This window comes from Cryptotermes secundus, unplaced genomic scaffold, assembly GCF_002891405.2.
Source record: "Cryptotermes secundus unplaced genomic scaffold, Csec_1.0 scaffold1712, whole genome shotgun sequence".
NCBI classification, from domain to species: Eukaryota; Metazoa; Arthropoda; class Insecta; order Blattodea; family Kalotermitidae; genus Cryptotermes; species Cryptotermes secundus.
In genome coordinates this window covers 436,440-464,136 of record NW_019721784.1, presented here as the reverse complement: position 1 = coordinate 464,136, position 27,697 = coordinate 436,440, and the positions used below count along the sequence as shown (strand labels likewise).

The window sequence follows — 27,697 nt, the reverse complement described above, 5'->3', positions numbered from 1 at the left end:
AGGTCATGTATTTGTTCGCATCTGGATCGATTTCCTTCAGTTTCTTCTTTTGTAATTTATACGCCATGTATTTTTTTATTATGGTCCGAATATTTTATTTATTTTGTCTTCTACAAGCATTTATGTTGCTTGCATATTTGAACAAAATGCGAAAAAAAACTCGTGAGGACTGGGCCGAAAATCGGATATGATGCATACAATACAAACTGAGCGCCATACGCTTCCAATTCGCACGACGACAACCTTGTACACTGCTGGAAAAACGAAGTGCTGACAGACTTCAAGCCACGCCAAAGACTGTTCATGCAAGATAATCTCAACTTTCCAACACATGTTGTGTTTTAGTATCAGATTGAACAGATTCAAGTTGTGCATGCAAATTGTATCACCAACACCGAAGATATTTGGTGGCCTTTTTAACTCTTTTTAACGGAGTTTCGATGGCGCTACTGCACGCTTAGTCACACGTGCCCCTCTCATCGTTGTCTTTATATGTGTATAATCCGTGATACCGTTGTTAACGGTATGGACATGAACGACATGAACGAGAAGGACGTATGGATGTTTAATGGAGTTCAGGGAAATGTTTGTGCGGATTGTCAATGGTACAAACAGTAGTACAACTGTGGAAAAAAAAACAGTACATATTGTGCAGAATACCGGAATAAATATAATAGAATTTATTAATCCAAAGGTTCTTCATAGTACACAGGCAAAGTCATAGAACATCGTTGATAAGAACGAATATTTGATATCAATACAACTATAATTTCATAGCGGTAACGACTATGTACAGGCATCTTGTAAGAATATTATACAGAACAAAATATTTTCTTTAGCATATTTACAGTACTTACAGCATTAAAAATCTCTTGCAAAGGCGAAGTAGACTTGGAATACTTTCCATAGAGCCCTTGTAACATTAAATTATGGATGTAGGATGTCTGTAACCGTAATGCAAATATGTGTAGTAATAAATAAATAATTTGCTTGCTAAATGCAACTATATAATGTTACAACGATATTATACAGAGCAGAATAAACATGACAAAAATATCTTCATAAAAATTTGCAATACCCGAAGGTATTTTTTAATCAAACTTAATTCTTTTATAGAGTAGATATGGTGACGTAGAAGATAATTTTTTGACTGTGGATTCAAATGTCACTGCTAGAAGAATACAGAATAACGTGGTTTCTTCACAGTACCTTCTTTTCTGATAAGCAGTGATTTTGGTAAGTAAGATTTAAAAGTGCGTGATGATGGTATATTAATACAATTCTTGACTTCTTGGACATTATACATCTTCCTGTTTCTATTTAAAACGTTTCAGGGACTCGACTGTGCCCCTGTCACCAAATAAAAAGCCTCACTTGACCACAGTTATTATAGCTAGTAAGGAAATAAGGCTCAGTCAGAATGTTGCTATGCCTGCTACACCAGTTTCTACCTTCTAATGGTGTATGATGGTCACTGCAAGTTGTCATTACAGATCGAACTAAGGAAGGTTGGTATAGGTACAGGAAACTAGCTCGGTCGGTGAGCACGAGACTTAGGGTAGTGATACCAAATTAGTCAATATACTGTGAACTGATTCAGTTTTGACGTTGATTCACTTAATGTTCTCCNTCTGGCTCAGGATAGGGACCAGTGAAGGGCTCTTGTGAACACGGTAGTGAACCTTCTGGTTGCATAAAACNAATTTTATTGTAGTTTTTACTACAATAAAATTGTTGCACTTAAGACGGTATTTGTCCATATACACTCTTTAATTTATTGTATGTTAATACTTAACAATTACAATTTATTATTTGATCTGCTAACTCGGTCTTGGAGTGTGCAAGGGTTATGTCTGTATACTTCAGAATATAGAGAAAAGACAGAAGCGTGGAAATGGCTTGCACATCCCATGCTGGGAATTAAAAAAAAATTGACTTCTCCATTGTGCAGATATATACATGCCATTCCATATCCCATAGGGAAGTCTGAATGAGGCAACCAAGTCATAATGGCCCTTGAGTGGCCCTCATTCACAGGCAGTTATAATGAGTTTTGACCTGGCTTTTCCACTGACTTCTGTAGATGTGTCTGGTTGCCTGTACCCAAGCTAAATAAATGACTGCTTGTAAGTGTCAGAACTACAGACTTCTTGGCTTTGCCAGAATCCAGAAATTTCCACATAAACACTGTATCGCACATCCAAGACAATGGAGTACAATATTATAGAACACAATAAAGTTCCAATGATATTGAAATATAAGATTTTTAATTTAATATTACTAAGAATCAGTTATAAATATGGTTCCCCATCATTTATAATCATCCAAATAAAAAAGGGCTAGAATTGATCAGTGTCAAGGTGGAAAATGAAACAGTCTAAAGTGCAAGTATAATATGCAACCTTCTTTGAAACCATAAATAAACACTTTATAAAAACTTAATGCATTCACAAATAAGTAATAATACAATAAGCCCAAAAGATCCATTTGTTCTCTTAGAAATAACAGAGACTGAATTGACTAAAGTAGTCCACAGTTTAATGAGACAGTACATGAGCAATTCATAGACTTCAAGAAAGCCTGTGATTCATTTAGGAGGGAAGTATTATACAATATTCTCATAGAGTTTGGGCTATTCATGAAACTGGTTTGGCCGATTAAAATGTGTTCAGATTAAACATATTGGCAGTTCATACAGGTAAACATTTGTCTGATAATTTTCCTACCCAGAATGGCCTAAAACAAGGAGATGCTTTATCGCCACTCCTTTTCAACTTTGGTTCAGAATATGCCATTAGGAAGGTCCAGTAAAACTGGGTGATACTTAAATTGAATGGGACACATTAGCTGCTGGTCTATGCTGATGATATGACTCTGCTGGGAGGTAACATAGATACCATGAAAAAAACATACAGAATTTAAGTGAAGCTAGTGAGGAGGTTGGTCTAGAAGTAAACACAGAGAACAAAGTATATGTTGCTGTTTCATCACCAGAATGCAGGGCAAAATCATGACAGAAAGGTGCTTGTAAGTATCAGATCTTTTGAAAATGTAGCACGGGTCAGATATTCAAGAAAAACAGTAACATATCAAAATTTGATTTGGGAGGAAATTTATGAGGAGATTGAATTTGGCAGATCCTTGCTACCATTCAGTCCAGAAACTTTATAGTCTTTTTTTTTTCCTGCTGTCTAAAATGTAAAGATTAGAATATACAAAATTGTAATTTTGCTTGTGGTTTTGTATGGGTGTGAAACCTGGTCTGTTGATATTAGGGGAAGAATGTAGACAGGGTGTTTGAGAACAGGGTGCTGAGGAGAATATTTGGACATAAGAGAGCTGAAGTGACAGGAGGTCGGAGAACACTGCATGCAGTGAGGAGGTTCATAATTTGTACTCGTCGCCAAGTATAATTAGAATGATGAAGTCAAGGAGGATGAGATTGGCAGGACATGTAGCATGAATGGGAGTAAGCGGAATGCGTATAGGATATTGGTTGGAAAACCGAAAGGAAAGAGACCACTAGGAAGACCAAGACAGAGATGGTTGGATAATATTAAAATTGATCTTAGACAGGATGGGGTGGTATGGACTAGATTGTTCAAATTCAGGATAGGGACCAGTGGAGGGCTCTTGTAAACATGGTAATGAACACATGGGCTGTCACTCAACACAATCACCCATGTACTGACATGAGCACTACAGAGTGTAAACAAACAGAAGAATATTCAGTGTAGTCAGCACAAATTCTGTTCCTCAGTTTCTTTGTGTTTCCATTATTTTGTCCACCCCCAATATATATTCCACCTACATAGCACAGTATTCTGTATCCTGTTCATTGCAGTGATACAGTGTCTGTCTTGTTTAGGTTCTTTTCTAGAGAGCTGCTGACATGTTCTTTACCAGCTTTGTCTGCAGTAACTAGTTCCCACAGTGTAATTGTTCAGATTAACCTGTACAACCTCAAGTGCTTTCACATGGTGATCAGTTAAGCATAGAACATGGGGTGAGTGTGTATTGTTAGCAGGCATTGGTAATTCATGAGTTTTATTTTGGCGTCAAATTTAAAAATTCCAAGCAAAATTGAAGTTCAATTGCACGTGAAACTGCTCAAGCTCTAGGCATTTCAAGAGTAGAATAGATGTCTGCAGTAATTTCACAGATGAGGCCCACATATTTTCATTTGCTCCTCTAAAGGGGATTCTGCCAACTCAAGTTGACAATAGGACTAGAGAGGCTTGTTGGAATGTGTAATTCCATATTGGCCCTGTGATTAACTTGTAGTCTGTACTTTACCTGTGTGGTGTGCATTATCCTCCTTTAAATTATATTCTGGTGCCATAAGAGCAAACGATAGGACTAATTGTCNCTGCAGAGTTTGAGAGTCAACCTACAGACATATACGAGGATAAGTCAATAAGTAAGTTACAAATAAGAGTACTGATTTGAAAAATGCTTTTATTTCTGAACATAATCTCTCTGTACATTGATGCACTTGTCCCATCATTTCACAAGGCCCTGAAAACCAGCATAAAATTCTTTGGGCTGCTGTCGGAACCAGGCGGTGACTTCGCTTACTACAGCTTCATCGTCGGGAAAATGTTCAACCGAAAGATGATGTTTAACAGGGCCGAACAAATGGAAGTCACTTGGAGCAAGGTCGGGGCTATATGGAGGATGCTCGAGGACTTCCCACTTGAAATTTTGCAGCGTCTCATTGTTGGCAGTATGGGGACACACGTTGTCATGCAAGAGCAACACACCTGGTTCCAACAGCAGCCTGAAGAATTTTATGCTGCTGGTTTTCAGGGGCTTGTGAAATCATGGGACCAGTGCCTCAATGTACAGGAAGATTATGTTGAGAAATAAAAGCATTTTTCAAATCAGTACTCTTATTTGTAACTTACTTATTGACTTATCCTCGTATATGTCTGTAGGTTGACTCTCAAACTCTGCAGATGTAGGGTGTTTAACTTGCTAGTTATTCAGCTGTACATTAAATTTCTTACTTTTGTGGACCTTGGATACACTCCTCAGCCAGTTCAGTCTAGTTCAAAATTTATGATCCATTTTTCTGAGATCCTCCTATGTCTGTGTCATCCAAGTAGCCTCTTCATTTCACGTTTTCCCTGTGAAACTTTGTTTGCAGTTTTGAGTTAGGACATATTGTACATGTTTTTTGAATGTTATCTCACTATTTATTGTCCCATAGAGTAAAGCATTCTTGGTGTGAAGGAAGATTTGGACCTGTATGTTCAGACTTCTGTATCTCCATAAATGATCAGTAATGTCATAAAATGTGTCACTGTAGAACTTGAATTAGGCACTGACACAACTGAGCCGATAGGTACTGACATCATTTTGTGAATACTGCGTGTGTGAATGAGTGTTGGTGCACATGTATGTGATATACTGTAGTGTTTGCATTTCATATACAGATTTTCAAATTCAGATCCAAATAACCATTAATCTGTTTATCAATTTTATTTTCAAATTGTGGAACTTTCCATATTTTTTGTAAGTGGTCTTGACTCAGTACTTGAATTTGAATCATATATTGTTAAAGAATTTCCAGTGTTATTAGTGTTTGCAGCCTGAAGATATGCCTTTTCTTTATGAAGGTGTGAATTTGAAATACAAAGAATCAGATATGCTAAACAGTGATGCAAACTGCGTCAGTCAGAGTGTCACAGTGCGGGAAAGCAAGTGGAGCTGTTCTCTGAAATATTAGATTGTGGTCTTGTGGATTATGACACTATGTAGTTTTGTAGGTTGTTACAGAAGTTTCTGAGACACCTGCTGCCTTCATTTTCACATCCATAACCAAAATGCAGACAGTAGGTTCCACCAAAATATTGGTACCCACCACTCAGATTACATACTGTGATTCTCAAGAACACTACAATTGAAGTTTCCACCACTGCTAATCCCCCAGATTCCTTGATGATTAATGTGAATACTGTGGTTTGACAGCTTAAAATGGATTTCATAAAGCGTGAACCTGATACAGATGGAGAAGGATTCCTAACATTTTCTTGTAGTGAAAGTCAGCTAATTGAGGTAAAACAGGATGAGGATCCTCTGTTAATAAAATTCCCAGTGAAGACTGATAATGAGGTGAGCTATATATCTATCTGTCCATTGCTAAACACACGCAACAGTTAAGTGTTTGGTCATTTCTTTGGTACTGATTCCTAAAGCTCTGCTACTTAGCAGTTACTTCTTTTGTAATATTGCTGTCTGTAGAGCTGTTGCCCATGCACACTGCTATAACTTACAAAAACCAAATATTTTATTTATTTATATTAATGTGTGTTATTAGCATCTGATACAATGTTGAATAAAGATCGCTGTCTTATTGGATGTGATGCCATATAGTTGGCAGGTAGTTACAAATGTTTCTGAAGAACCTGCTGCCTCTACCTTCAAGTTAGTACCCTGAAGATGGAGGCAGCAGCACACTCTCCTCTTAGTGACATTTTGATCACTGATGAGTGGCTTTGGAATTGCAGCTCATCCAGAAATACCCTGCTCGTGGAGTTCCCTTCATACTGTTTTGGTGCTGACAGGGTTTGTGAACATGACCAGTTCAGCAGTCACTTTTGCAGATGTAGTCTTCTTATTTTTCTTCACAATCCTACACAATGTTCGTCTGTCTCGATCACACAACACACATTTCCATCCACGCTGGTATTTGTCGGATGCGGTTTTTCCAGTCCTCCTGTGTGCAGTCATAATCTTGGATACTGTGCCTCGCAAAACACCAAAAACCTCGGCTATCTTGGTTACGGAAGCATCCACCATACAGGCCCCAACAATTTGCCCGCGTTCGAATTCCGTTAGCTCTGACATGATGCACTAAAAACTGCACTGAACACTGTCTTGACAACAAATGAAGCTTGCAACGTATTGCGGAGGTTGTACAGGTAGTGGTGTTAGGCAGATGCGACAGCGTGACCTACAAACATTGCTAAAATAAACACTTCAATTCAGGCATACATTTCACGAGGTGTTTCCATATTTTTGTCCATCCCCTGTATGTGAGATCAGTTGTTCTTATGTGATACTGAATTGCAGAACTTTGTGTTGCAATTTTAAACATATGTAGTGTGTTTTGAAGTGTCAGTATTTTACTGTTGTGTATTATAAGAGTGTCATTACATGTCTGGGTATTATATTATCATCTCATACATGCTTGACTGTTTTTACTTTCACATAATATAGTATACAGAATGGAACAAAATTTATAGTGTACTGCTTTGTTAAAAAATATGGTCAAAAATGTAAAGCATATGTCCTGGAATACTTACTTTTTGGGATACATATCCATCAAATGGGGTGACACTTCTCAGGAAAATTGTTTTTTAACATTTGCAGTTTGTCATTCTGTATGGAACATTTGAGGTAGTGCTAATTTACTGCATTGCAGCAAAATAAAAACATTTGATTGTTGTAAGTAGTGAGAGCTGTAGTGAAGAAGTAATGTTGTATTTTACCAAATAAACAGTAACCATGGAATGCAGACAGGTTGCAGCTGAAGTAGCACTGTTTGCATTCTGCAGAATCAGACATAATTTTGCCTTTTGATCTGTGGGCTATACATCTTGAGTGACAGACTGTGTGAACAGAAATTTACATGTGGTGAGATAAAATATGAATCAATTATTGGGGTGCTAAGGAGAATATTGGACTGAAGAGAGATGAAGTGACAGGAGGTTGGAGAAAACTGCATAATGAGGAGCTTCATAACCTGTACTCTTCTCCTAGTATAATTAGAATGATCAAGTCAAGGAGGATGAGATGGGTAGGACATGTAGCATGAATGGGAATAAGAGGAATTCATATAGGATATTGGTGGGAAAGCCGAAAGGAAAGAGTTACCAGGTAGACCAAGACATGAATGGTTGGGTAATATTAAAAATGGATCTTAAGAGAGATAGGATGGGGTGGTATGGATTGGATTGATCTGGCTCAGGATATCGACCAGTGGAGGGCTCTTGCAAACATGGTAATGAACCTTCAGGTTCGATAAGATATTGGGAAGTTTTTAACTAGCTGTGTGACTGGCAGCTTGTCAAGAAGGACTCAGCTGCATGAAGTTACTGATCAGTGCATATGATGTCTTTTATTGAGAGTTCCAACATTCTAGAATTCGTATATATACAGTTTTTATGCAAGTGCCTAGAACTGTGCTTTCATGATGTGTTATGTGAATTCTGGATTTAGAGGGGTGTTAGCATCTAAGGCTATTTCTTTCCACAAAGCATTCAAATTCAGAATCAATTCATTCTTTTAGTACTGCCCTGCAGTCACACTAGGTTCAGTATACCAGACAGGACAACAGTAAAGAATGCCACCGTTGTGTTATCTGTGTGGTTTTGTTAACAGATATATGGTCCAGCACTTTTCACATATCTCGGTTTGAGGATTAGGGTAATTACTTGTATCTCTGTCTCATTCTGTCTCTTTAAAATTAATTCATTACTGAAAGTGTTCCGATAATCAGCTATGAAGCTTACTTTAAAGGCCAAAACGTTTAAGAAAACTGGTATGCCTGGACATTGAACTTGAGAGGCTTGCTTAATGGCATTCCTTATTGAAAGTGTTCCGATAATCAGCTATGAAGCTTACTTTAAAGGCATAAACATTTAAGAAAACTGGTATGCCTGGACATTGAACTTGAGAGGCTTGCTTAATGGCATTCCTTATTGAAAGTGTTCCGATAATCAGCTATGAAGCTTACTTTAAAGGCATAAACATTTAAGAAAACTGGTATGCCTGGGCATTCAACTTGAGAGGCTTGCTTAATGGCATGTGTAACTCAGCAGTATGTCAGATACTTCTTATTCCTAAAAATATTTATTTTTAATTGATGGGTGCCTCCTGTTTCTGGAAGTCAGCATTCATGGTATTAGAGGGGTGAGTGTGGACTCAGCCATTGTACATATCTCATATTTTGCACATGTATTGGGCATATAAGAACTTTATAAACTGACAGAAGTGTCTTTTGTTTATAATTTTGTAGCAGAATGCATTGTTGAAAGTAGAAAATAATGTGGATGTTATGAGTGAAGAAGATTCCATTGACATGAAGAGTGACAGAGTTTATACGCTGTCACCATTTTCCATAGAAAGACCTGAGCCTGAGGTGAGCCTTATTTTCAGATGTTTGTGGTGGCTGTTCCTGTATGTGTCATTTTTAGCTTCCTTGCAATAAGCTTATGTAATCTCCATGCTCTCTGTGTGCCTGTGTATTTCCTCTATCAACTTTTGAATGCCTGAACCACTCTCTATGAAACTTGGTATATATACCATGGCACCTGAGCCCATCTCAGTGGCATATTTCATAAATTCCTCCCATCAGTCTGGGTGTCTGTATGTGCATCCGTCCTGTCATTGCTGGACAGTGGCTCATTTACTACAGTTAAATCATCCCTAACCTTTAAACGCCGGACTTTTGAAATGGTGGTAAGCTTGAGTTGGCTGGAATTTATTTAAATGCCTGCTGCTGTTGCGTGTTTAAATGCCCATTTTTACTCTGCATTTAAATGTCTGTTCCTGTTAGGGCGTTTAAACAATTTTAAGCATTGTGTTTAAAAATGCTTTATCTAACACAATTTTTATGATATATGGATGGAATTAACTTTGTTTATATCAACAAAGAACATAGTGTCGCGTATTATAACGGAAGATATGAAAATTTTTATACAAAGAGTTATACTCTTTTTTCAATTTTTTTATTTTAATTTTGATGTGTACTGTAAAAATGGTTTCCCAGTTCTTCACAGAGTTGTTCTGCATTATAAATTCATTTCTGTTTGTAACACTTGACAAATTTTAGCAGTCCCTGGTGTCATAAAACAGATGGAAGCAATAAAATCATTTGGTTCTCTGCTGGAAAACCTTACATCTTTGTTGCACTCTTCAGATTTTAGAATCTTTTGACTAAAGGACAGAAGCATGAAAGCATGGCTATTCAAGAAAAAGCTAGAGGGAACAATTCGATGGTCCCTTCTTCAGTGCTAAGACCTTCTGTTATAGCTGCAAGAGATTATTATGGTCCTGAACAGACAGTTCCATCGTGGCTAAGATGCAGAATGTAATCTGTTTTCTGTGCGTTCATAGTGAAATCGAATACTATAGTTTAATTTCAACGTATATATGCATCAAGCAGATAACAAAAAAGGTATGTACATCAAATTTTACCATATATTTTAACACATTAATATGAAGAATCTGCAATAAAAGTACTGGTTCGTGGATGAGTTTGGGCATAACTCATGCGTATATAGTATATATATGTATACTCATACTCTCTTTTGTTGTTGTTCACTTAGGTATCATTTTAATTCCTCTATTAGGGTTTTACCCAGGTCTGTCTGGTAATTACTACATTTAAAAATAAATATTTAGGACTGTGCATGCACTTCTACTAGTGGCGTGTGCACACGCTTCTACTAGCGGAGTTTAAATGCTCGACTGGCCAAAACGGGGTACTTTGGCCAAGATGACCATACTCATCACTGGCCCAATCGGGGCACTTCAGATGTTAAAGGTTAATATAGCATCAAGGTAGGGGACACTCAACAGTAGTTTAATTTGTATGAACAAAATATTTGTCCTGTGAAACTACTGGAACAAAATTTCTGTATCTTTGTAGTTTACCTCTGCAGTGTTCATGTGATGGTCCATTTCTGTCAAAATTGGACTACATGACATGACATCCCAGAAGACAATAATCTTCAGACTATGCAGTTACGAGTTACTGCAGGATATATGTCACAGTTCGTTTTCTTCCAAGAAAGTGGAAAGCATGGACGCGAGAAGACTACATGAAATATATGCTCTAAATGACAGGGACACACATAGTAGATTGGTTTTAATGACACTATATGGGCTGTGTGGTGCAAAGTNAAGAATCTGCAATAAAAGTACTGGTTCGTGGATGAGTTTGGGCATAACTCATGCGTATATAGTATATATATGTATACTTATACTCTTTTTTGTTGTTGTTCACTTAGGTATCATTTTAATTCCTCTATTAGGGTTTTACCCAGGTCTGTCTGGTAATTACTACATTTAAAAATAAATATTTAGGACTGTGCATGCACTTCTACTAGTGGCGTGTGCACACGCTTCTACTAGCGGAGTTTAAATGCTCGACTGGCCAAAACGGGGTACTTTGGCCAAGATGACCATACTCATCACTGGCCCAATCGGGGCACTTCAGATGTTAAAGGTTAATATAGCATCAAGGTAGGGGACACTCAACAGTAGTTTAATTTGTATGAACAAAATATTTGTCCTGTGAAACTACTGGAACAAAATTTCTGTATCTTTGTAGTTTACCTCTGCAGTGTTCATGTGATGGTCCATTTCTGTCAAAATTGGACTACATGACATGACATCCCAGAAGACAATAATCTTCAGACTATGCAGTTACGAGTTACTGCAGGATATATGTCACAGTTCGTTTTCTTCCAAGAAAGTGGAAAGCATGGACGCGAGAAGACTACATGAAATATATGCTCTAAATGACAGGGACACACATAGTAGATTGGTTTTAATGACACTATATGGGCTGTGTGGTGCAAAGTGTGGTCTGTGAGATAGATGAGTAGGCCTATATATATATATATATATATATTTTGTCTTAATTTACTAGAGTAGTCATTATAGCAACGGGCTGTGGGATGGATGACTGAGGTTTGATTTCCAATAGGGGAAAGAGATTTTTCTCTAATTTTTTCTACTCCAAAGTGTCCAGACCAGCTCTAGGGCCCACCTGGCCTCCTGTTCAGTGGATAGAAGGGGCCATTTCCTTGTGCTTCATCTAGTGCTGTCAAGAATGGTGGAGCTGTATCTCCACTCCCCCATACATCTTCACAGCATGGTGCTTAACTAATGAAGCACAGGGACAACTTTATCTTACCTTTACCATAATTCACTGGGTTGTTATATCTTTGCAGAATAACACAGAAACTCTTCCTACACGGTATTTGAAAGTAGGTCTTTTCTTCTGTACCTGTAGCCAACAAGAATAAGAATGATGCTCATCTAGAAATTTGCACAGCTATAAGAAATTGCAGGAATGTTGTTATTCACATAATGTGCTTTCTATGAATATTATACAGTGTGTCCAGATGAAAGGTATCCAAAATAAAATAATTATATCTCAGAAACCCTTTATTATACACATTTATGGGTTACACCATTACAGACTAAAACAAACTCCATGGTTTTAGTCCGCAAGCGAGCTATGCCGACCGAACGACTGCTGCTTGTCGGCGATGTTAGTGCTGGATTACACCATTACAAAGGAAAACTATCAAAGTCTTTTTCTGAGTATGTAACTTTCTCAGTAAATTTCAGTGTGGGCTCCCTTTGTGGCATGACAAATATCTAGATGATATTTGACCTTGTTCCACGTTGCTTGAAGCATGTTTGGTGTTACTGCAGCCACAGTGTCCCTTATGTGGGCTTTCTGGTGTTGAAGATCGTTGATCTGAACCTGGTAGACAATGTTCTTCACATAATCCCACAAGAAAAAATTGATTGAATGTAGTTAAATCTGGCGACGTAGTAGGCCAATCGATTGGGCCACCTCTGCTGATCCATCTCCCAGCCATCTCTCTGTCCAGGAGATTCCTAAAATTGTGGCAGAAATGTGGCGGCACCCTGTCTTGTTGGTGTATAGTTTGAGATGATAATTGGGGCAGGGCATATGGCTCCAGCATGTCCAAGTACGAAAGTTTGGCCACAGTCTTTTTCAAAAAGAAGAATGGTCCAATCAACTTGTGCATTAAGGTGGCCAACATGTTCACTTTGGGGCTGCCTCTCTTCTATGACATGTGGATTTTGACTGGTCCAAATCCTACAGTTACACCTGTTTACAACTCCATTAACATGGGATGTCGCCTCGTACAAGAAGCACACCTTGTGAAGGAAATCTGGTGACACATCAATTCTTTCTAGCTTGTCCACAGTGAAGTTTGTATGTGCTACTTGGTCACTTGGTTTTAGTGCATGAATCATATGAATCTTCTAGCTCTTGGGCAGAGCCTTTTGTGTAGCACATCATGCACTGTTGAACATGAAATTTGTAGGTAACTGCAAGCTAGCAGCACAAATTGATTCATGTGGACTTCACTGGAATGCCTCTCTAATGCAATTCACATTTTCTTCAGAGGTCTGTGTCTTTCCAGGAGATCTTACTCGCAACAGACTACCTGTACTCTTCAGTTTGTTGTCCCAGAACTGTATTATTTCCATGTAGGAGGTTGAAATCCATATTGTGCTCTAAAATTATGCTGGATAGCTGTAAGAGATTGCAACTCTTCTGTCAACAATACACATTCAACCTGTTCCTATCGTGTCAACATTGTTACTGAGCTCACCTAAGGTCACCAGGTGGCTCATGCATGTAAGCTGGGCATGAAAAAAAGTTTTCAGAGTTTTCCTATCAAATGACATCAACCAGATGTGTGTATGACAATTAGTTTCCGAGATATATTTTTTTTATTTTGGATGCCTTTCATCCAGACACCCTGTATTGTCAAATGATAAGTGAGTATAGACAGGGTTTGGATCGGTAATTATATTTATTGAACTATAAAAAAACTCGTGACTACACTTCACAAATCACTTTCACACAAACTAGTGTTCTCAGTTATGGTCTTCACTGTGCTGCTTGTTAGTGGCTTCCAACAGTGGATGTTCCCTGTCCTCCCCCAGCCTTAGCTACCAGTTTCTCACTTCTCACAACTACAACTCTCAACTGACTGAGTGATTGACTGACTGACTGCAGCTGCTCCTCATTATATATATAGCCTCAGCACAGACTGCATAGAAAACTCCTCTCCCAACAGTTTCTCCATTGTTGCATGGGCAGGTTGCTTAGCAATGGCTCTGGTATTGTTACATGCTTGGGTAGATGTTGCCTAGCAACGGCTGCCTCTGCTGGCTTCACAATTCTGGCTTTCAGTAGACATGCTACAGTATTTTTCTGAAGCTCATTAAATGTTACCTAACCACCTACACGTAAGTTGCATGAGAGATCATTTGAGAGGGTCCTGTTATATTTTGGTAAGAATATCTTGTTACGGTTTTCAGGTCATGACAATCTCTTTCTTCTTGCTTTCATTAAATTTATCATTTCTAGATAAGATCCACAAATTATAAATCATACCATCATAAATTTTCCTTCATTTCTGCAGATGAAGATATTTTACTCTACAGCATTTTCAAGCTCTAGTAGTCTGTGTGCTTTCTTCAGAGAGACACCCACTGAGGTTCACACCCATATGTATCATTTTTGTCTACTGTATTTAGGCCCAGATGTTCTCCTTTCTTCTTTGTTTCCAAGCACTAGCAGTGCACTCTGAAGTTGTCGTCCCATACACATTAATAAGCAAATCTGTTTCGATTCTTAAGGCACTGGAAAATGTTAACGAAGTGTTGACAGTAGAAGAAAGAGAAAGGAAACTAAATTTATGTTCATATGTCATCATCAAAATTCAGCACAACATAATGTCATGTGAACTGAGCTTGGTGGGGTCTGCATGCATCTCACTTTCAGGAAACATTGAAGAGACTCCCTCTTCTCCTTCTTTGGTAGACTTCTCTGGAAAGAGAAGGCCACCTTGTTCACATTAGCACCGAAATATTCTTTATGTACGTTGTGTTCAGTTATCAGTACACAGAATTCCTTCATGTGGTTCATCCTTATTCCTTGCAAAACCATTGAAAGCACCTTTGAGCATTGATTGTCATTGAATATTTGGCATGATCTGATTGGAGATCTGCTGATTGGACCATTTGTTTGGGAATTTTGTTTAGGTGCTGTTAATTATCTGCACTTCCTGAAGGAAAAAATATTGCATTTAATGCAGAACTGCCTTTGGAGACAATACTCAGGATGTTCTTTCATTGTGATGGGAATCTCCACATTTTGTTCATCAAGTTATGACTTGGATCAGCATTATGGGACTTAATGGATTGGTTATGCTAGCCCAGTACCTTGGGCATGAAAACCTCTGGACCTAATCCCTGCTGATTTCTTTTATGGGGGCCTTTTGAAAGAGATGGTCTATGAGACAGAAGTGCAGACGAGATTAGAACGTTTTGTGTCAAATTATGAATGCTGCTGTTTATATATGAAGACCCCAGTATCATACAACACACTGTAAACCCATGCTTGATGTGAGCAAGGCTGTGCATTGAAACTCATGGCTGATATTTTGAGCAGTTAACTTAAGATGTATCTCATAAAATTTCCAGTGAATTAATCTGATTAATACTCTTATTTTTATTCTCCTGCATGCACCTAAAGTATATCCACTCTTCACTGCACTCAAAATAAAAGGGGACATAACAACACCGCAGGTAAGCCATTCACTTATTTGACCTTACCCCTCATCCTTTCTGCTAGCTATAGTCAGTCAGTTTGGAAGAGAGAAGGTGGTCATACTTCTGTGTTTGGTTCAGGAGTTTATCTTTTTCTTTATAAACACTGATGTACAGTACCGATCAGAGAATATTTGTTGTTGAAACATATGTATGAAAGAGAATTTACGTGAAGCGTAAGGAAAGATTTATTCTCAAATACCCTGATTCACCCATGCCTACAAAGCCTTGCATTTCCAGAGTTATTAAGAAGTGACAGGCAACAGAGTCAGTGCTTGATGAAACATGACACTGCAAGAAAACAGTGCTCGCAGATGAGAGGATTGAAGAAATTTAGGCACAGATGCATGGGCCTTGGAATTGAGATGATTATCACAAGAGACAGGTGTGTCTGTAGGGTCAGGTTCTAAGGGAACTAAATTAATACAGTATCATCAAGAGTTGTGCATGAGCTTAAATCTCCTGATGCTCCACAAAGGATTCAGTTTTGTAACTGGTTGCTGAAAAGTGTATGTTATGGACTCTTAGATGCTCATCTGCTCTTCATGAGTGATGAAGCATACTTTCACTTAAATGGTTATGTAAATTCTCAGAACACAAATCTGGAGTGATGAAAATCCCCATTCATTTCACCAGATACTGCTGCATGACATAAAGATTTGAGATTGGTGTGCTGTAAATGCTAGGTGAATCATCAGTCCAGTGTTTTAGCATGAAACCATGAACTTAGACTGAAATATTAGGAATATATTGGAACCATTTTTTGAAGAGCTGACTGATGATGAAAAACAGTATGGCTACTTTCAACAAAACATACTGCACGAAATTCAGTGAATGCACCAGAAGAGATGTTCAATAACAGGATCATCAGTAGAGGATTGTGGCCTCCAAGACTGCTGGACCGTAGTGTTTGTGACTTTTATTTGTGGAGGAACCTGAAAAGAAACATGTACAGGAACACATCTCACCCTGTTGAAGCTCTCCAAAATAAGATAAGGGACATGGTTGCTTTGATTTTAACGGATGAAGTTTGGCATGTTTGATAAGCATTACTTCGAAGATATAAGGTGTGTTTAAGGGCTGCTGGTAACCACATTGAGCATTTTCTGAAACATCTGGTGAGTTTCCTTCTCAGTGTACCTTTTGGGCAGTTGTGCTACTTGAACACATGGTTTCAAGCCCCAGAATGAGGACGGGTGTTTTTGTAATGGTTCTAAACACAACTTTACACATATGCTTTCTGAATTGACTGACTAGAGCTAGTGGAAGGTGCAAAGGTAAGGCCAATATGTAGCTGGCCTTCCTATGAGGTTATGATGTTTCCTCCTAGTTCTGAGTGCTCTGTAAGACTAATGCTGTGTTAGTGTGTTTTTACTCAACATTACCTGCAGAATCATCTTCTGAAGAATAGGAGACTACTTTCAAAATATCTTGAATATTACTTTTTTATGATACTTAAAATGTGGATGAGCATATAAAATGAATTCTCATTTATCTGTATGACAGTACTTGTGAGTTCTTTTCTCCAATTAAATTGAAGAAGTGGCATGATACATATTCTGTCAGGGTGTTTTAGTTTTCCTCTGCCATGACATAAACAAGAAGGGAGAATTAATATGACACACCTGAAGTTTGCGTTCTTACCAGATAATGACATCACATTTAACTGTCCTCTCATATCTTGTCTTTTCTAATACTGTTGTCAGATACCTTTCTCTTGCTTAAGATGAAGATCACACCTGGTTAAAATGATGGCCACAGCCCATTCCTCTGGTAATTTTGTCATGGGGAACAGCATATAGAGGTTATATTCATTTTTCTATAGTATGAATTAGAGCATTGCCTCATTAATACGTTTTTAAATGTCTTTTTCTTCGGTTCTTCAAAAAGTGTTTCCAGAATTTCTTCTGTGCACCATTCTGAATTGATATGCAGTAAATGAATATGGGGCTTATCATTAGTAGTTACAATTCACCATGCAGAAATGTTTGTGGTTGTGTTATGTGATCTGATGGGGATATAGTTTTGAATTGGAATAAGTGTTGACCTCATTCAGGCCTTGCTTACAGACTCAGTCTCTTTCCTATTTTAAGCTTTGTCATAATGTTTCTCTTCTTTTTTGCAGAGTGCTGTAAATGAGCATCAACCTATGCGTTATATTTGTGATGTGTGTAATAAATCATTCAGATATCATAGTAGTCTGAAGGTACATCAACGCATACATAGTGGGGAGCGGCCTTACTCGTGTGATGTCTGCAATAAATCATTCTTCCAACGTAGTCATCTGGAGAGACATCTTCTCTTACATAGTGGAAAGCGTGCATATTCGTGTGATGTGTGTACTAAAACATTCAGTCAGCAGAGTAATTTGAAGACACATCAACGCGTCCATAGTGGGGAGCGCCCATATTTTTGTGATCTGTGTAATAAATCATTCCGATATCAAAGTAATTTGAAAATACATGAACGCATACATAGTGGTGGCCGTCCATATTCGTGTGATGTCTGTAATAAATCCTTTAGATATCAGAGTAATCTAAAGATGCATCAGCGCAGGCATAGTGGGGAGCGACCATATTCATGTGATGTGTGTAATAAAACATTCAGTCAGGATAGTAATTTGAAGGCACATCAGCATATACATAGTGGGATGCGGCCATATTCATGTGAAGTATGTAAGAAAACGTTCAGATATCAGAGTAATTTGAAGATCCATCAACGTGTGCACAGTGGGGAGCGTCCTTATTCATGTGATGCATGTAATAAATCCTTTTCTCAACCAAGTCATCTGGAAAGGCATCTTCTATTGCATTGTGGAGAACGTCCGTATTCTTGTGATGTATGTGGGAAAACATTTAGTCAACAGAGTAATCTGAAGACCCATCAACACATACATAGTGGGGAGCGTCCATATATCTGTGATGAATGTAATAAGTCATTCAGATATCACAGTAATTTGAAAATACATCAACGCATACATAGTGGGGAGCGTCCATATTCCTGTGATGTTTGTAATAATAAATCTTTTTCTCAGTTGAGTCATCTGGAGAGACATCTACTCATGCATAGCGGAGAGCGTCCATATATTTGTGATGTGTGTAATAAAGCATTTAACCAACAGAGTAATTTGAAGAAACATCAAGTAATTCATAGAGGAGAGCGTCCATATTCTTGTCGTATGTGCAATAAATCATTCTCTCAACAGGGTTGCCTGGAGAGACATGAAAATGTTCATAGCATTTAACAGCCATAGCCTTGTGATGTGGTAAGTAATTGAGGCAGTAGAATACTAATCTGGAGACATCAGTGCATACACATGGAATATATTTATAATCTTGTGGTGGGTGTAAGGGTGCTAATCTTTCTCACCTAAGATATCTGAAGTGTTATGTCCTCATGCACATTGTAGAGTGTTCATCCAAAGGATCATTTTGTTTTCATCAAAAGACACTGGTATTCTTGTAAGATGCAACATTTTATTTATTGAACAATTTAATTTTGTCAGAATTAGAGCAATTTGTACCAACTCCATTATTTTTGCATCTGGAATGATTGTGCACACAGGAAATACAGTTATTAATGTGAAACGTGTTTTATGTGTTTTCCCTGTGATCTGATGAGCTGAAGATTAATGAAGAAATTATTGTTTGGCTTTGAAAATATCTGTTCAGGCTTAAAAATATCTCTTTTGCTGTAGGCCGCGCCATAGCTCAAGCAGTTAGTCGCTGGCTTCCCACTGTGGCAGCCCAGGTTCGATCCTGGGTCTGGTCAAGTGGGGTTTGTGGTGGACAAAGTGGCGCTGGGGCAGGTTTTCTCTGAGCACTTCGGTTTCCCCTGCCTATCTTCATTCTACCAGTTGCTCCACAATCACCCTCACCTATCATCTGGGGCTGGTACGATAGGCCAGAACTGGCCGCAGTACAAGGGACTTAGTCCCACACCATTAGCAATAAAGAAATATCTTTTGCTATATTGGCTTTTTTAGATTATCAAACCAAAATGGTTGGCATAGCAGTAATGCTGTACACTTATATTCACTAGGTTCTTAGTTCAAACCTTGGCAGGAACACTCATCATTCTCTCTTGAGATTTTTATGGTTATCACATTTCCACCATAGAAGTGCAGGAATTTTATCTTGATTAGGCAATGATCACTTCCATGCATATCCTTTCCAGTGATGGTTGGTGTTACTTACTTACTTACCGTCACTCTATAACACCTTGAACGTTGTATTGAAACGTGACACTGAACTAGAACTGTAGAACTGTAAACTTCAAAGTCAAAGTCACATTGCAATTGACGGTCGGTCAATCAGTCGGTAAGTGAGTAAGTCTTGGTGTCAAGCCCCATCTGGGGCTCATGACCAGATATTAATTATTACCGTTTGAAAGTTACAGTCTTGTATCTGTGGGGCACCCTCTCTGATGAGAGGATGGGTCTGTCTTTTGTATATGCTGCTGGTCCTTGCCAGCGCAGTCTTTCTCAGGTCCGAGTCCCTTGGGACTCGGGACCATATTTTACTGTCTCAGACTTGAGGCTTCTTTTTCTTCTCCTATGACTTGCAGGGTCACAGTAGAGGTATTCAACCCCGCCTGTAGAAAACATGTCACTGTCTATTGTTGCAGGCTTTGTCTAGCACCAGCTGTTTACCCAGCCATTGCTAGGCAGCGAATGGTTTCTAGCTTGCAATTGGCTAGCATACATACACGATCCACTGTGGGTGCTTTCCATAGTCGCATACTGTTGTAGACCTTACATGGCAATGACTGTTTACTCGCTGCTGCTAAGCAATGGTACCTGAGCCGTCACTGTAACATTTGCTTGAATGTGGGCAGTTCCCACACCTTTACAAACCTGTTCTTATTTTCTGCCAACTCTTTAAGCTACCGGGAATTGATTGTTGTGTAATGAGATACTGGGGAGTATTAACAACATTCTTACATAAACATGTCAGAGAAGTAACAATCTTCTTTGCTCTATAACTGGCAAAGTGCCAGATCAGAGGTTATTTATATATTGTAACGTGTCTGGAATCCAGAAGATGCTTCTATGGAAACGCTAGGATAGACCGTTGCATAGGAAACAACAATTGCTCCATTGTAGTTCTAACAGGAGTCTCCATGGTTATAACAAAGGGTTCGTTGCATAACAGCGGCCGAGGTTATAAAAGCCCAGTTTCGACGAGAAGTCTTCAGTCTTCGTCGAGCCATCTAAGAAGCCAGTCGTGATCAAGCCTTCGGAGGAGAAAGTCTTGGACCAGCCATCAGAGAAGTCAGTCTCGGACCAGCCATCTTAGAAGTCAGTCTGGAAATAACCACCGGAGAAGACAGTCCAGCATCGCCGAGATGTTGTGAGCAGTAATTGTACAACTGCAGTGTAAATGATTGTAAAGTGTGTGTAAGGCGAGCGAACGTAATAAACTCGCTATACCAAAGAACGGCGTGAACTTATTTGTCGCGTTATACACCCGAATACATGACAATATATATATATTGTGACATGTCTAACCGTTGCTGGGCAACGGAAGGTGGAACAAGTTACCACGAAGACAGACACTTGCCACTCTTCCTGCTTAAATTTTTGGGAAAAACTTGCAATTGAAAAAGAAGGAAATATACCAAAATTTAATATCTTCAATTTTTTCTATCATCAATACACAAACTTTTAATGGATTCCTCAACAATATCGGCCTAAATATAATATGTAACCAAATTATCTGGCATCCACCTCTTGGAAGAAATCTCAGTAGCACCCACGACAATGCCACAACTGAGCCAGCCCTAAAATAACAACATGGAACACAAACTAAAATTCAAAATTCAGAGTGTTCACTTGGTCTAAGCTACTAAATTTCACTTTCGTTAAAGGTGTCAGTGACATTATTTCCAGGCACAGCATGCTTGGTGACTCCCCTGGAAATGTTGGTACCATACAGTGCGGTCACACTTTTTGCAGAAAGTTTCAAATAATGCAAATTTATTCCTATGAGAAACTTGTCTTGAATTATGTGAGGTCTTAAAAAATGCATTCCTCAGACAGAATGCATCTGCAGGTGCAGCTTCAGCAGGCTCCAAGCATTCTACATATAGTCAAATAGGCACTTCTCATATTCACACGTGGTCTTGAGCCTCCTGAAAATGTATTAAGCAGCATTAGTAACAAATAGTCTGATATAATCATGCAATGAAATTATAAAAATGAACCTCTGGCGCATCACATAAACCCATTATCACCAACTTATTATCATCTCTGTGATCACTTCATTTTCACCTCTGTTTGCTATAACAAGCACATTCTCTCATCACTTTTGTATCTCACATCATAATGTTCACCTCTTTAGCAACAACACTGTACTGTTATCCTCAACTCCTTATCATCATTGCCACAACCTCTGGCGCATCATCAAAACATCAGTTCTCTTTCCCACCATAACATTTTCATCATAACCACCATCCCAATCAACTCACATCACGACGACCTGCCCCTCCGTATTGGCATCGTGTTTTTCATATGAAATCATCTCATCCTCTCCAGTGTGACTTTATTGATACCGTCATCAGCTTTTCATTCAGACCAACACCTACTCATCACCAACGCCTAGTCTGTATCTCCAGTACCTCCTCCTACAATTCATCATGATGATCATCATCATCATCTTCCCTTGCACATGATATATCATTGCAATGACAGATTAGTATTTTTCTTCAATTTCATTAATTCTTTACTTGTTTATTAGAAATTCGGTATGTATGTTGCATTTGACAGAAAACTATTAAATTAATGTAATTTGGTTTACCTCAAAGAAGTCACTATCAAGACTGTGGAGGTGTCTTCTCCAGAGCATCATTCCATGTGACTGATGAGATGGAGGAATGAATTCCAGTGTTGTCTTGGCTGAAACAATTATCATAAGAATAGAATTGTTACAGCTTCACCATCACCTAATTGCATGGAAAGTGTAATGAATGCTGTCCAGTGTCTGAGGTATATTTATTATAATCTGTATTTTGACAATTTAGTCAATCTGTACTGTTCTTGATGACTTGGTGGTCAATGAATAAGACTGAAATTCAGTGGGCTCTGGTTTCAATGCTGATTGCTTCAACTATATATATATATAATCAGGGCATGCAGTAGTGTAGTTGGTTGAGGCACTGTGCTACAAGCTGGAAGGTCACGGGGTTCAAATCCTGATGAGGTCATTGCATTTTTCAGTTGACCTAATCCTTCCGGCTGCACTGTGGCCCTGGGATCGACTCAGCCTCTAACTGAAATTAGTACCAGGAATATTCTTGGAATATACTTGGGGGTGAAGGGCAGCCGGTGATTAGGGCTCACAACCCTGCCACCATCTATGAGCCGATTGTCTAGAAAATGTGGGAACCTCAACATGTTATCAATCAGTGCAATGGAAACCAATAACTGAAGATGGTTCTACAGCCAATTCCTGAATGTTGGGTTTACATCACTGTTGCCTAAATCTCTTAGTCATTCACCTCTCTGAATGTGGTTAAAATTTCAACACACAGGGTGCAACCTCCTTTTCAATATTTTAGATGATAAAACTGATAAACAAATTGTTGGTATTGATAATTTCACTACTAAGCACAATGAAATAAATTTATTAACTGAGATGTCACACATTCTTGGCAGTGAGCTAAAATATCGTGAACAAGGTATAAATTTTGAATATAACCAACCTAAGAATTTGGAAAATCATGGTGCCAATATTGGAAGCCGGGATAGCTCAGTCAGCATTTGGCTAAGCTATGGGCTGAATGATGAGGGAACTGGGATCTCAGTTGCATCACAGGCAGAAGTTTTACTTTTCTTCACAGCTTCCAGACTGGCTACAAGCCCCACCAAGCCTACTAGCCAAGGGGTACCTAGTTTCTTACATGCTAGGTAGAACAGCTGGAGTGTAAAGCTGACCACTCTGCTCTTTCTAGCAAGAATGCTTTGAGCTATATACCCACTCCCCCATGTGTTTTCATTGCATAGTTCTTAATTAAACACAGAGATAATTTTAGCTTTAATTGTGTGAAAGTCATAGATTTAATATCCTTTCAGATTCTGAGATGTTGTACTTGATGGGGCCAGATACCATATGAAAGAAATGCATAAACACACACCATACCCATTAGTTCCAGCAAGTAGGCTGGTACAGAAACAATTCTCTAGACTTTTATTCTAGTTTTCATCTGAGTCTGGTTACTAACTATATGGACTGAGACAAGTGCTGTAATTTTCTTCAGTCTCTCCAGATTAATGTTGCGATAGCGCCTTCAAAAAAATTAAAACTGCTTCTTAAGTGTTATCCACCTCATTTCACACTATGTAACCTCTGTCAAGTAACTTATGGTAAATTATAACTTGCCAGTTCCTGTCTGGAATTTTCACTTTCCCTTCTGCTTCAAGTGTTGTGGTTATCTGTTGCAGCAATTGGAGCTGGTGCATTAAACCTGCAACATATCAGATATCCAGATACTTCATATATTTATGGTATTGTTTAATGGTTCTGTTTGGACTTCGGCACTGGACTATGTAGTATCAGGTGACATGAATAATATTAGTGCTTTCTGTTTGTTTCTTGGTTCATGTGATGATACTTCATCACTTGTATACATAAATAAATTTGGACATCAGGATAGTAGTATGTAAATAACTGGGAAAAGTTGTGCTACAAAGATGCTACAGTCTCATCTACAGAGTGGGGCGCAGAAATTTCCTTTTTGTGAAGACGCATTGTGAAGGGAGGGGAGGTTGCAGAAAAGTGGGGATAGGCTTGGTGAACGCAGCAGTCGTGGAGGTTTCTGTCTAATACCCCTCAGTAGGAAACATGAGGTGGACAAGTGAGCAGTGTGCATTTGCTGTCGAAGGCTATTTTTCGAACAACCATTCCTATGTGGTGGTGCAGCGTGCATTTGCTGTCGAAGCCTTTTTTTTGAACAACCATTTCTATGTGGCGGTGCAGCATGCATTCCGTACTCGCTTTGGAATTAAGCCCAGAGTTCCGGTTCCCGACCAGAAATCGATTTTTTTGTGGGTAGAGAACTTTAGGACAACCGGGAGTGTGGTGAAAAAATCATCAGGATGACAACGGACGGTTACAATGCCAGAAAATATGGAGGCAGTTAGACAGTCGATTTTGAGATCTCCAAGACGCTCTGCTCGCAAACATGCAGTCGCCCTAGACATATCCAGTCATTCAGTGCGCTGAATTCTTCACGAACATCTTCATGTCCATCCCTATAAGATGGTTGTTGTGCAAGAATTGTCACCACCTGATTTCCGGAACCGAATAATGGCGTGCAAAATGTTATTGGAAACTTTACTCCCTGACCCCATGACGCACTTGTTTTCTTTAGTGATGAGGCACATATTCACCTATCCAGATATGTCAACAAGCAGAATATGCGCTATTGGAGTGGTAACAATCCCAGAGAGCTCCATGAGAGGCCACTTCACAGGGATAAGGTGACAGTATGGTATGCGTTGTCAAGAGTTGAAGTTATTGGCCCTTAATTTTTTGAGAAGACAATCATGCAGTTACTGTCAATTCACAGCAGTATGTGGACATGATTAAAAACTTTTTCGAACTGGCTCTTGAAGAAATGCATCTAGGAAATGTCTGGTTCCAACAGGATGGTGCCACGGCCCACAGCCCGAGCTTCGATGACAGTTTTGAGAGCAAAGTTCCCGGACAGCTCATCTCACTTCGAGGTGACATCCCATGGGCAGCTCACTCACCTGATCTAACGCCCTGTGATTTTTTTATGGGGATACCTCAAGGCAAAGGGTTTTAAACATCGCCCCACAAACCTGCTTCAGCTGAAGAATATTATTCGGCAGGAAGTAGCCCAGATTCCAGTGCACATGTTGAAACGTGCAGAGGGGAACTTCAGAAAACGGTTGCATCAGTGCATAGAGAACAGTGGCCACCACCTTCAAGATATTTTGTTTAAAACTACGTGATTAAAACTTTAAGGTATGTTCTTTCATTAGCTAATCATAAATTTTGTCTATCAGCAATAATTTTTCTTTTATTCGCCTTCAAAAAAAGGAAGTTTCTGTGCCCCACCCTGTATAAACCTGAACATTAAAGTTTTTTTATCCTTTGGTGCTACAGCACCAATTTTGGGCCTTGTTCTGCCTCCATGAAACTCTGTTTCGCATCAGTTTACTGGATACTAGACATTTGATAGGACTCCTTGGGTTGGTGATGAGCTCATTGCAAGGCCTGTACACAAACACAGAAAATCGCATGCGTACACACACAGACACAAGCATGCCTGCCCGCCCGCGCACACTGTACATCCATGCCCTGAGTGGGAAATGAACCCATGATCCCAGCTTCCGAGCAAGTGAAGACAGTGCATGCCTTAGACCACTCAGCTACTGTGACCAGCCATTAAAGTATACAAAACTAATTTTATCTGCTGCTTCAGATGGATACAAAATTTAACCTCTCAACCCTAAAGGAAGATCTTAGAAAGTGGGTATCTGAAAATAAAATGATGAAAACATTTGGTCTTAGGAAAGGTGAGAAAATATTACATAATCACAACCATGAAAACACATGGAACATTCCTGCAAAATGTTAGTAATGAGTAATGACCTACCAAACTGCACGGCTGCACATTGATGAATACAGCAATCTTCGCCTAGTATTATTGCAGTTACGAAATTAAGGTGATGGTGCCAAGGGGATTTTTGAAATACATAATTTTATCTAGGAGACTTCAAGAAAATAGATGTACATGAGGAAGAGGAAATGTTGTTCCACACGTTCTTAATCTTAGCACTCAGGATACCTAGACACAGATTGTAGGAAAATACGAGTATTAAAGTCAGTTTTGCAGAGATAAGGTATGGGGGTGCAGAATAGATTCTCCTGGCTCAGGACAGAATCCAAAAGCTGGAATTTTTAATCAAGATAATGCACCATATGTGTGAGGTAGTTCTTGACCACCTTGATAAATATAAGCTTTAGGAAATATGCCCTGCACTATGGAGTATGTGAGGACGTGGCATGCAAAGGGTTAAATAAATTAGTCAAATTTTTGAAGATTTACCTTGCTGTTCGAGCACGATTCTCTTGGCAAGTCTGAATCCTGTTGAAAGATGTTTGCGTCTCTCCCATGCTTCATTTTGCCTTACATCATCAAGGATGCGCTGTACTTGCATAATTTCACGATTCTGTGCTTGAAGTTGTGCTTCAATTTCCTTCTAAGTCAGAATAGAATAATGAAATCAGTGCATAAAGAATAGAAGATTTATCATAAACATCAGTGTTAGCAAGAATTTATAATACTTTTACTAGCAACCCATCAGTACTGTGTCACACTTGCATGTAGGAGGAAACTGACATCTGGGAATTATTTGCTCACAGTGATCTCTCATATGGCGGAAGAGGACATGAATGAAAACATTATAATTATGCATTCTGTGCCAGCTGCATATTTATCAGAATTCACCAGTAGGTGGAGTATATATGAGATTTAAGGCTCCTACATAGTAGACTATCTTCTGCAATGTGGTAGAATATTACCAGTGTATTGCCTCTATCTTCATGGTGAAGAATAAGCAGAGTAAGTACTTTGCTTGGGCTGCGCCATAGCTCAAGCAGTTAGTCGCTGGCTTCCCACCACAGCGGCCTGGTTTCGATCCCGGGTCTGGTCAAGTGGGATTTGTGGTGGACAAAGTGGCGCTGGGGCAGGTTTTCTCTGAGTACTTCAGCTTCCCCTGCCAATCTCCATTCCACCAATTGCTCCACAATCACCCTCACCTATCATCTGGGGCTGGTACAATAGGCCAGAATTGGCCCCAGTACAAGGGACTCAGTCCCACCCCACTAGCAATAAAAAAACAGTACTTGGCTTGCTGCTAGCATGTTCAATTTACTCTTCAACCCAGAAGATGGAGATGGTGTGTTCTTCTCAAATGCCAGTAACCGCGTCTACCAGACTGCGTGACATCATATCCCAGAAGACTATACTCTTCAGGTAGAGTAATGTTTGTAAGACACCAGCATCCATTCAACATATAGGATGTGTTTTGTTCACAAAATGAACTCATGGTAATATTGGGTTGGTTCCCTCATTGCAGGTTACCCATTACTGCTTTAGAATCTTTGTGCTACAATTTATACTTTATCATGAACTAATTTCAGAGTTAAAGATTTTAGTCTGCTTTTTTATAATGATATGTAACGATGCATTGGAGGAAAATATAACGTCCATCGCCAGGGTAAAAGATTAATCCAAGCAAGAAGTCAGTACAAACAGGGTG

General features: G+C 39.0%; 2 protein-coding genes across 17 annotated transcripts in view; one reads left to right on the top strand and one right to left on the bottom strand.

Annotated features, from left to right (window-relative positions):
- The first annotated feature begins 196 nt into the window (after positions 1–196).
- LOC111875807 (zinc finger protein 271-like) lies at positions 197–18,992 on the top strand. Of its 12 annotated transcripts, none has more exons than XM_023872348.2 (6): positions 197–803; positions 1,117–1,236; positions 1,335–1,508; positions 5,974–6,117; positions 9,026–9,148; positions 9,929–10,091. In XM_023872348.2, exons 3-6 carry the CDS (start codon positions 1,458–1,460, stop codon positions 9,947–9,949), a joined length of 339 nt encoding a protein of 112 aa, XP_023728116.1. In that variant the 5' UTR covers positions 197–803; positions 1,117–1,236; positions 1,335–1,457; the 3' UTR covers positions 9,950–10,091. The 12 variants fall into 12 exon arrangements, with proteins under 12 accessions (XP_023728116.1, XP_023728112.1, XP_023728110.1 ...); XM_023872342.2 differs by lacking the exon at positions 9,929–10,091 and adding an exon at positions 17,531–18,992 and having other exon boundaries at positions 240–605; positions 1,122–1,236; XM_023872339.2 differs by lacking the exon at positions 9,929–10,091 and adding an exon at positions 17,531–18,992 and having other exon boundaries at positions 240–605.
- Positions 18,993–21,008: 2,016 nt separating this feature from the next.
- Positions 21,009–27,697, bottom strand: part of LOC111875809 (EF-hand calcium-binding domain-containing protein 4A) — a 34,707-nt gene continuing 28,018 nt past the window's right edge. For 4 of the 5 annotated variants that reach the window (XM_023872349.2, XM_023872352.2, XM_033750231.1 and 1 more), the window contains 4 exons: positions 26,482–26,635; positions 23,784–23,868; positions 22,203–22,300; positions 21,009–21,537 (listed from right to left, as the gene is read on the bottom strand). In XM_023872349.2, the coding sequence (XP_023728117.1) occupies positions 22,219–22,300; positions 23,784–23,868; positions 26,482–26,635 (321 nt within the window). In that variant the 3' untranslated portion in view covers positions 21,009–21,537; positions 22,203–22,218. The remainder of the gene's footprint in view (positions 21,538–22,202; positions 22,301–23,783; positions 23,869–26,481; positions 26,636–27,697) is intronic. The other variant, XM_023872351.2, reaches the window with a different exon arrangement.

Excerpts from the sequence above, each read along its gene's own strand:
- LOC111875807 (XM_023872342.2), top strand. The coding sequence starts at position 1,458 with ATGGTGTATGATGGTCACTGCAAGTTGTCATTACAGATCGAACTAAGG. Across the intron at positions 1,509-5,973 it reads TACAGATCGAACTAAGGAAG|CTTAAAATGGATTTCATAAA; the intron begins GTTGGTATAGGT and ends GTGGTTTGACAG. Across the intron at positions 9,149-17,530 it reads TAGAAAGACCTGAGCCTGAG|AGTGCTGTAAATGAGCATCA; the intron begins GTGAGCCTTATT and ends TCTTTTTTGCAG.